The 11031-nt window shown below is 34.7% G+C and overlaps 1 protein-coding gene across 1 annotated transcript; it reads right to left on the reverse strand.

The window, feature by feature from the left end:
* Positions 1-529: 529 nt before the first annotated feature.
* LOC143600980 (protein HESO1-like) lies at positions 530-8939 on the reverse strand. Its single transcript, XM_077078510.1, has 11 exons — positions 8851-8939; positions 7535-7607; positions 6966-7154; positions 6630-6806; positions 5760-5944; positions 5010-5105; positions 4757-4802; positions 4182-4288; positions 3991-4092; positions 2099-2738; positions 530-839 (listed from the first exon to the last, which is right to left on the reverse strand). Exons 2-11 carry the CDS (start codon positions 7551-7553, stop codon positions 802-804), a joined length of 1599 nt encoding a protein of 532 aa, XP_076934625.1. The 5' UTR covers positions 7554-7607; positions 8851-8939; the 3' UTR covers positions 530-801.
* Between the last annotated feature and the right edge of the window lie 2092 nt (positions 8940-11031).

The following is an 11031-nucleotide window of genomic DNA, read 5'->3' on the forward strand; positions in this document are numbered from 1 at the left end:
TCAGCTTCATTATATAATTGTGGTAAACTGGTAATTATGACTTAGCAACTTATGAATGGGTCAATTCTGGTTATGAATTTTATTACCTAACATGTCAAATGTGTATTTTTTTTTTTTTTTAAAAAAAAAGGCTAAAATTCAACCCACCCTTATTGTTAAAAAATGTCATGTCAGAGAAAAACTAACAGAGTTGGAATTCTCTTTGTTTGGAAGTCAAAAGAATAAAAGCTAAGGATGATACTAAACATTTGAGTGTTTAGTTAATGGCCAACAAGTTAAAAAGTATTTTAATCCACTAACCCCTTTAAAATCAATTCAAACTAATTACAAAAATGCCAATTCATCAACAGCTCAAAAAAGTGGTTCTCATTTTGTTGAATGGTTCTTAAACTTTTAAACATTCTCACTTGAACCCAACCACCTACAAGTCTACACATTAGAATGAAAAAAAAAAAAACTGAACAATGCAAAACAAAATTAAAACAAGAGACATAAGCACTAAAACAATCCCAACTGCACATAATGCAATTTAATTTAAAATTAAGCCAGGTATGGTAAAAAGAACATCAAATGCAACTGTGGTTAGATCCACATGATGTTCTCTGCTATCACTTAGAATCTAAATGATGGGCTTGAGTTAAAGTTTAACCAAAAAGATGCATTTCGGCCCGCTATGATTATAAACAACTATCACTAGCACGCTACAACAAACAAACACAAGCAAAAACAAACCCGACACATAGCCACAAAGAAGTGTAGTCTGGTTAGTCGTTTTGCACATGTTTGTTTATAACCCGAACCTCAACGGTATGGTGGACCATGTGCGTTGGAGGAACTCCCTGTAGAAAGAAGACAAATGAGTTTGTAGGTGCTAAAGTTTATTTATACATTAGGTTATGTATTATCTTGGTTTGTAAACAAGCCAAGCCAAACCAAGCACGAACCAAGGTAAGCTCAGTACTCATTTAAATTAAAGCATAAATTCTAATATAGATAAACCTATAACCCAAAAGCTTAACACAACCTTAATATAAAAAGAGTTGATTACTCAGAAGCTATGCAGTCGATATCGCCGATATATTACCGACATATCAGTGATATATTGGTTATCGGTCCCTTGGCGATATATAAGTTAGAATATCGGTTCAGAATGTCGGTACCGATAATATCAATGATATTGACAGATATTGGACTAATATTTGACTGATATATCACTGATATTCTTGATATTAGTGTTTTAAGTCTTAATCAATTCCTACTTGCTAAGATTGTTAGTGTTTTGCAATTTGCAAAAGGTTAATTTGTTAATGGTAGGAGACTATACTGAATTATTAGTGTTAAATTGCTATATATATGAATTTTACATGATATTAAAATTCTGCGATAACCGATATCTGATATTTTTCCTTATTAACTGCTTAGCTCAGAAGGTTCCTATGGTATATCCATATTGCAAGTATGGCCCTTAACACTTAGAAGTGTAACACATATGGTCCTTGGAACTGATGGGCGTTAGTTTTCTAGTTAAGTGATGTGAAATGACTAAAATACCCTTACTCCTAAAACACCCAATAGACAGATGTCCCTATTTAGTCATTTCACACGCAGTTAACTCAAACACCTGTCCATTCCAAGAACTATCTGTGTCACACTTTCAAAATAGTCAGGAGCATACATGTAGACTGAATGACCAAACTTGCAATGCGGACATACCGCAGGGACCATCAGAGAAATTAACTCTATATAATTTAGGATTTTTTTTAGTTTACAAATTATGCATTATGTGCATGTTAAAAATATTTCAGTTTTATAAAACATTAATGTGTAAAAATACAAACGAGCCAACCTGGCTCGACTTGTTTACTAACTGGACAACTTAATAAAAACCGGTTAAAAGTTGTCCAAACCGGTATTTTTAAAATATACAACTCCAAAAATCATACTGTTTAGAAACTTTAGAAAATATTTAAAAAAGATACAAGTTTTGTGAATAAAATAATGAAAAAGATGTTTTTGGGTTAACCCGACCCGAAACCCTATTGACCCATTAAACCCATTTTGACCCAAACTAGGGTTTGTACAGTTGCATAATAAATACCATAAGGAGGTTGTTGAAGCCTTCTTTCCCTAGGGTCCCATGCATGCTGCAGCTCATGTGACCTTCTAAGGTGGTCCGCCACAGAAGCAGCTCCGTGGTCCCCAACCCTACTGCTAGGAGAGGTGGGGCCCCAGCCTTGTGTCCACCCGGGCACACCCCAAGCAGGTCCCTTATTTTGCGTTGCAGGCACAGTCTCTGCAACCCTCATTCTTTTAGTCAACTGATAGTCAAACGGCTGCTCGGTCCAAGAATTCGCGGGGCCTGTGGTAACAGCCCGATACAGTGGCGAGACCGGTACCGGTACACCCCAGTGACCCGTTTTTGGTTGACTTGTTGACCAATTAGGACCAGCTCTCAGATCCATCACAGTGTTATTCACGGTCAATAAGGGGTTTGTTGCCACGACATGTCGGTTATTTTCATAATTTTCTTGCCAAATAGTCAACTGTGGGTCAACAGGGGGATGAGGCATCACATCAATGCCAAATAAGGATTCTTTTAACTCTAGTTCTTGAATTCCAGCATTCATGAAATCATCGAGACTTCGATTGGTGAAATGAATACATTCATAAATACTTTCCACTTCTGATTCTCCAACCGCTCTAGCCACATTTTGGGTCCGGTCCGTAAAATCCTCAACCTATAGAGATTAAACATAACCCAAATCGACCCATTAATAAGTAAACTGGTTCAGTTCACCAATTCTACATGAATTTAGGGGTTGTGTCGGGCTGGGCTGGAGAGTTGATGACAGATTAAATTGTTCAGTCCGAACACAAACCGTATTTTCTATTTATGTTGAAAGCATCAACCCTAACCCACACATGCTTAACATTGTGTAACCTGAACACGACCCGTTAACTCATTATGGCGTATCAACTGGGTTGGCAGTGATAACCAAGTTGTAAACGTGTTAATCGAGTTGGCGGGTTGTACTAAAACGGGTTGGTAAGTTGACCTGTTAACTAAACAAGTTGACGGGTCAACTTGTTTAACTAAAAGGGTTAAATAGGTCAACCGAAATACAACCCGTTTAATTAAGCACGTCAACCTAAACTCGTTTAACCCATTACTCATAACGTATCAAACAGGTTGGTATAAACCAAGTTGTAAACGTGTTAATCAAGTTGGTGGGTTGTCAAAAAAATGGGTTAAACGGGTTAACGAGTGATCAACCTGTTTAACTAAACCGGTTAGCGGGTCCACCTGCTTAGCTAAATGGGTTAAATTGGTCAACCCAAGCATGACACGTTTAACTAAACAGGTCACCCATTTAACCCATTTGTCTTAACTTGGCAGCGATAACCATGTTGAAAACATGTAAATCGAGTTGGTGGTTGTGAACAAATGGGCTAAACGGGTTAAGTGAGTCGCCCTGTTTAACTAAACAAGTTAGCATAACAAGTTAGCAGGTCGACATGTTTAACTAAACAGGTTAAACAAGAAAACTTGAACACAAATCATTTAATTTAACATGCCAACCAAACCACGGCCCGCTTAATCCATTTATCTTAACGTCCCAAATGGGTTGGCGGTGATAACCAATTTGTAAACATGTTAATCAAGTTGGTGGGTTGTAAAAAAAATATTAAACGGGTTAATGGGTCGACCTGGTTAACCAAACAAGTTGGCAAGTCGGCATGTTTAACTGTACAGGTTAAACAGATCAACCCAAACACGACCTATCTAACTCATTAATCTTAATGTGTCAAACGGGTTGGCAGCGATAATTGTAATGAGTCAATCAAGTTGGTGGGCTGTAAAAATATGGGTTAAACAGGCTGGTGGTGGGTCGACATGTTTAACTAATTGAGTTAAACAGGTCAGCCCGAACACGACCCGTTTAATTAAATAGGAAAGACGACCTGTTTTTAGACAGGTTAGGTACTTACACTCATCCTGGCTATTTTAGTGTTCCAAGTTTTAGATGTCCAATGCCCTAAATAAGGACTCGCACACAAACCTTTGGGCCAAAGTTTTTCAGCCGATGCTAACTGCAAAACCCGTTTACAATTAAAAAATAAAAAATCAAAAATGTAAGAAATAAAGATTTGTTACCAACAATAACATTTAATGATGCTACCTTTGTTAGAAACGACACGAACAATTCACCTAATGTTTCTTTGTTTCGTATACCATAGTTCTTAAAGCTTCTAACCGATCTCTTCACGGACTCGGGATCCTCTCCATCTAGAAATTTCTCGTGCCAAAACAAACGCAAAAACCATGAGTTCTCTAATTAAAAAAAAAAAGCAGAAGTAATTTTATATCCAGTAAAATGCAGGCATAAAAACAAATCGAATGAACACAAACGAAGCATGTTTGTGTTTGCTAGTTTAACTTTAACCAAAAAAATGATCAAACACGGACAATTAAATAAACGCTGTCTTCTTGTTCGCGTTCGTTAAGAAAATGAGCGTGTTCGTGATCGTTTATGTTCATTCGTTAACAGTATAAACGAACGGTTCACGACGTAAACGAACAAACATAACAGAATATGGATGAACAAACATTGAATATCAAGTTTTAATCATTTGATTTTAGTTAAGTCAGCAGATGTGACCACAGATGATTGAATATCACACATATTTGTAGTTTTGCATAAGACGAGTTCTCATATGATTTATTTAGTTTTACTTAAATAAGTCCCAACGGTACCTTTTAATATGGCAGAAAATGGAGGTAATATAGGAGGGTCTCGAGTCTGCAACCAAAAATCGACAATAAAACCAAATTTTACGGTTAGAAAAAACAAAATAAACTGCTCATGTGTAATTTTCTCATAATAATAATATGTTTTAATCCAGACAAAAAAAATTTACCATAAATAAACAAGTTCTATCTAGAGTTTTCCAGAAGCAACCAATAATGATACAGATAAAAGAGTTTAAGTAAAAAATATATCTAGTACCTGTAGATGAAAAGCAACCAATAATATTATAGATAACGAATTGAGAGTTCGATCTTTTGAGCTATTAATATCATTTTCTTTGGCCCACGCTTTCATCTGCATAAATAGATATAATTTTAATATCAAATTAAGCAAACAATTATATTCCCTACAGTTTAGTAAATGCTGCATTCGTACAAACCTAAATTCATGCATTTTGTGGTTTTAAACAAATTAGTGAAAATTGTACAAATGGTCCATGTGGTTTGACCATATTGCAAGTTTGGGCCCCTGATTATAAAAGTTGCAAACTTAGACACTTAGTCCAAACATTTGTAAGAGGGTTAAACATTTAGTCCCCACCGTTAATCCCTATTAGGTTTTAGTGAAAAGGTGATGTCATGTGCCATTCATGTGAGGGTAACTGTGTCTTTTCAAATTTGGAACCCTAGTTAAGTATTCTTACTAGGTCTAGAACTTTTAACACAGACTTCATCACCTTCGATTTTGCACTAATCGAAAGGTGATGAAGTTGATGAAAGACACAATTACCCTCACATGAATGATACATGACATCACTTTTCCGTTAAAAAGTAAGATTAACGGTGGGCGCTAAACATGCAACCCTCTCGCGAATGTTTGGAGTTTGGACTAAGCTTGCAATTTTTAAAATCTAGCGACCAAGCTTGCAATATGGATAAGGACCATTTGTGTAATTTTCTCTTTAAATAAAGATTCTACAATTCTATTGAAGCACAAGCATAAACTTACCAAGAAACTTAGCTTTTGAAACCGTTGATCTATTGAAGTAATGAAGCGAATAATCAAAGATTTTGAAATCCCGTCTCTGTTTTCTACAGAAAGGTCGCATTCAACACCTGTTCCTGTATCAGTAATCTTGACAATTGGTACCTTAGCAGCCATGATCGGTTGGACACCTTTAACGTGACCTTTATCTAAACCACAAAAAAACACAAGAAGATGATAATCAGACATTAACGCAGCGTAATGCATTTAATATTTTAATGCACTTTCTAGGTAAAAAGTATGTTATTTTTGCATAAATCAATCTAATTATTTATAAACGGGTCAATTTGGGTTGTGTTTTTAGCTCAAACAAGTCAAAATGAATAAGTCAAAAAATTTAGCTAGAAGTAGAATAAGTAAAAACATGTTTAAAGTCAACAAAAGTCTACCCAACTATTCAAAGATTTAAAATACTATCGTTTTTGTAATGATAATCAACATGTTTAACGTTTATAAGAATTTAAAATGATGGATAAAGTTAAGAGTTGGTGGGTCAAACTAGCCCGCTTTGACTCATACTAAACGTAGTATGTTAATTGTGAATTCGAATTTCGATTCCACAAATTCACTTTTTCGGAAAACCAAACTGAATTCAATCGAATAAACCGAATGATAACCGGTTTAAACGGCTATATCGAATAAACGAACCGAATAAAGCGGCTTAATCGGTTGAATTCGATTCGGTTAGACACTTTTCTAATTCAAATCGGTATTCGGTTAAGGCCAAAAAGAATTAAAAATCGAATCGAATAAACAGATATCTGAACCGATGAACACCCTTAACTGAAAATTTAATAATATAAAGAACAAAGAATAGTAAAGGGAAAAGTTTACTTTGAAGGGAAAAAAACTTTCTTGCAAACTTCCGAAGCGTTTTTATTTTCTGATCTCGCGGAAATGCTAACGAGCTATTCTTGAAGTTAATCGAGAGATCTAAATCACTTTCTGTTGTAAAAAGATCCATGGAAAATGAACCAAATTCCTCGACTACAGGACAGCTGGCAGAATTACCTGAATAACTCATTCACATTATAATATATATAGCATCTAATGAACATATAGAAACTTCTTTTGCTATCTCAGATTATAACTTAGAAACAAATTATTTACTCAAATATATATAATAATGCAAAGAACAAGTAACTGTAAATATATTTGTAATTGTATTACCATATATATCTTTTGCTATCTCATTAAAAACTCGGATCAGATCTTTGCGATGCTCATATTCACTCGGTTTTGGCCTACGGATTGCATACACATCGTTAAGTAGTTTGTCAAGCATTTGTAACCGTTCCCTGTTTACTGTAATCTTCTGCGATTCCTTTACTTCAAATTTCCCTGCTTTCGTTATGAGGACTGGAATATTAAAAAAAAAACAATAAAAAGATGACACGGGTCAAACGAAAGAATAGCTTCTTCACATTATAATATATCTAGTGAACATATAAAAACTTACACGTCACAAGGTTTCAAACGTAAAAATTAAACTAAAATAATGTTGCATAATGTTTACAGCTCATTAAGCATGTGATCAACTCATTAAGTGAGTTACCAGAAAGGAGGACAGCATATACTTTTAGGGCTCAAATTATTACAGTCACCTTTTCTGTATCTTATCTACTATAATTCAATTTGCATGTCTTAATACTGTCATTTTCACACATTTGCCAATTAACGTTGTTGGCATTAAAGCAAACAAGTACACAAATGAAAGATTTTAGTTAATAGTCACCAACCCTTTTCACGCAACGCCATGATTGAGCTTCCAAAAGTTAACAAATGAACCCTTGATGATGTGATAACAAAACCCTGCAATAAAAACAAAATCAATCACAATAATATGTCATAAATGACTGGATCAAGTATAAACATAAGAACAAATACACAAAAACAGTTTGATGATATTATTGTTACACGCAGAGACACGAATCTTGTTAAAGAGCAAAATAACTCATCCCCTTATAAAGGTTCTGTTTGTTTTTGCTTAAAAGGTTTGCAAGGGGCTTACGCCTGCGGGCGCGCAGACATAAGCTTCTGAAGACTGTTTGTTTTTTTAGAAGAAAAAGATCTGAAAAATAATGCTTTTATGGTATTAAAAAGTAAGCTATTGTTCAACTTCTTCACATCCTATCAACTCCCAATGTCCAACACCACCACCACCCACCGTGTCCCACCACCATCACCGTCTGCCACCACCACCACCACCACCCACCGTCAGCCACCACCACCGTCCACCACCCACCACAACTGTCCATCGCCACCACCCACCTTCCACCACGACCGTTCACCGCCTACCACAATCGTCTGCCACAAATCGTCCACCACCACCCACTTCCACAGTTCGTACACCATCACCAATTATTTTAGCAGTCTACAAACGTTAAATAAATTCTCTGTACTGTGATATGTATGATAGGTAATTAATTTTCAGCTTCTGCAAACGATATGCAGTTTATAAAACAAACAGTATTATACTTTCAGATTGCAGACCTTCGGACCACATCTTCAGTTGCAGACAAGAAATCAGATGAAATCAGTCTTCAAAAACAAACAGCACCAAAGTTTCACATTGTTACACACGACACGACTGTTTTTAGTAATCGAAAAGAGATTACAAAAGGTAATGTAGTTATATAGAAACATTATTCATTCAAGGTGCTTAAATATGCATAAACATTATCATAATAATAATTACGCGATACGCGCTCAAATTAATGACAGATTAATTTATATCTGAGTTTTGCCTAATATTATGCCTTCTCTAGGGTTAGCTGTCATAATTTATATCTTTGATTATTAACAACAGCACACCAACTGTTTGTTAAAATACCAAATCTAATCTACAACTTTCGATTGCGTAAATCAACAAACTTTAGCATCATTCTGTAGCAAATAAACAATCCATAGTCTCTAATCTATCATAAAAACACAAAATTAACTAACTTTTTAACACCCATGAGTCAAGAATCAGTTTCCGATAGAACCCAGATGATCAAAGCGATTAAACAGTAATGCAGATTAGATAAAATTAAAAAAGCCCCAAATTGCATACCGATTATGAAGAGGAATGAATGGGTCGACTGCTCGTCCCGGGTGGATCGGGTCGAGCCGTCAGTGAATCGGGTCGCGTGGGTGGTCTGACTCTGATGAAGAAGAAGAAGAATGAATATGTGAAAAGTTTGGGGGTGTGAGGTTATCGAGGGGGTTGGTCCTACGTGGCATAATAATCTGTTTAGAGTAGCTGACACAATCGTATCTTTGTAATCATATCTTTGTTTGTAATGCTGTGTTTTCAAGTTCATTTACAGAAAGAAAAAAAATAAAGATGTGTTATTTTCTTGTTTCTTGTCTTCTTTTTCTTTAAAATCTTTTTAATTTGAAAGAAAACAAATAATTTCACTTTGTTTTATTTTTTCTTTAAATAAAACTCGGAAACACAACGTATCTTATTTTTTATTTTTTGGTTTTTTAATGATTTTCAGTCATTGAAGTATAATCCGAGACTGATTTGCAGTCACAAATGCAACGTTTTGGGAACTGAAATGACGTGGTATTGGGGGACAAACTAAATACTGAGTATTTATGTATCGGAGACTGACTGTTAGTCTCTGTTGGTGCCATACAATGGGGACTGCATTTTAGTTACTAAAACCACCATTAAGGACTAGGCATCCATCACTAGCTTAGGGCTGGGAAATCAGTCTCCAATAAACATTAGGTACTGATTAGGGAATATCAGATATTAATATTCAGTCCCGGATAGTAATCTTTTTTGTAGAATTAAGAACCAAGTATCAATCCACAAATACACTTGTTTGATTTTTACTACTAAATCGTTGTATAGTTAAACCGGAAGTAAAAATCATAGTGGTTTTAGTTTAACAAGTAAATTTCAAAGGAATTTAAAAGCATAAATTAAAGACAATATTTTTAGATATTTTATATTTTTAAAATGATCAAGGATAAAATTATATCATCTTCGTTAAAACTCCTTAACTTGGTTTAACAATTAATTAGTAAACATACAATATAAACTCACTTTGCTAATTTAATGTGGGAATAACACGTTATTCCTAAGTCATGCTATTCTATGATAGTTAAACAAAGAGATATGCATAACTTCATGATCTCCACAAAACATCAGTTTATGTAAGCAAGTTGATTTATGTTAAGTGTTCATGAAGTAACTTACTTTAAAGATGAGACAATCTTTTAAATTATTAGGTGAATTGTCCAAAAACAACTTTTGTACTATACTTAAATATCAATTAAGATTAGTTAAGTTATAAAGAATTAACCTCGAATTACCAAGTATTAACCCACACAACTCTTGAACAATTATAGAACTTTGCAATAACCACCCAAGAGTTGCTTAAAATAGATTATGTTGTACACTCACTTGACAAATAACCAACCAATTTAAGTGGATTAACCTTAACAATCTGTTTCCACAACATTGTCAACGTTGTCATTTTAAAGATGATTAATTACTACCAATAATTCGTTTGGTCCACGTTCATATTAGGATTTATATTTTATCAACCAAGACCTCATAAGAATGGTAGTTCCCCGGCTTATCATCAAGCTCGGCTCTTGGTGCCTCTTTTAAACGTGATATAAACATTCCTCATCAAGTGATAACAACACCATACTATTTACTTTTTATAAACCAATCACATGTTTAACCAATATTATTAAACCTTAATTAAGACTCATTATAAACTAATATGATACTATGAAAGGTTAGCCAATAATATGCATAATATTATATATCAAGCTTTAAGAAATCTTTACATGCAAAACGCAAGCTTAATCTTTACATAAAAAAGGAGGACATCAATAGTCAACCAAAGAAAACATCTTTTAACATTATGCCTTCTTTTTCTGCTTCCTACCCAAGCCGTAAACTCACCATCACTTTACACCCTCACATGAATACAACCACCCTCATTCATATTTTTGCCATATTTTTATATACATGCACCAAAGGTCTATAACAAATCCTAAACACTTGGAAGCAAATACAATTTCCTTTGCAAATAAACACTTTTGCAATTTACTCTTAACACTTCCCCATCCGATTCTCATTTCCACCTTTAAGTCACCACAAGCACTTGTTCATTACTCTCTTTGAAACTAAAGCACATCAAAGAATTACCACCTTTCAAGATCAAGATGGTCCAAGTATTTCCAAGAAGTGTCTACAAACTCTAGCAAGTGGATCCAAGCTCTA

The sequence above is a fragment of the Bidens hawaiensis genome, unplaced genomic scaffold (genome assembly GCF_021521415.1).
Source record: "Bidens hawaiensis isolate Kalapana, Puna unplaced genomic scaffold, B.hawaiensis_p1.1 tig00055172_1, whole genome shotgun sequence".
NCBI lineage: Eukaryota > Viridiplantae > Streptophyta > Magnoliopsida > Asterales > Asteraceae > Bidens > Bidens hawaiensis.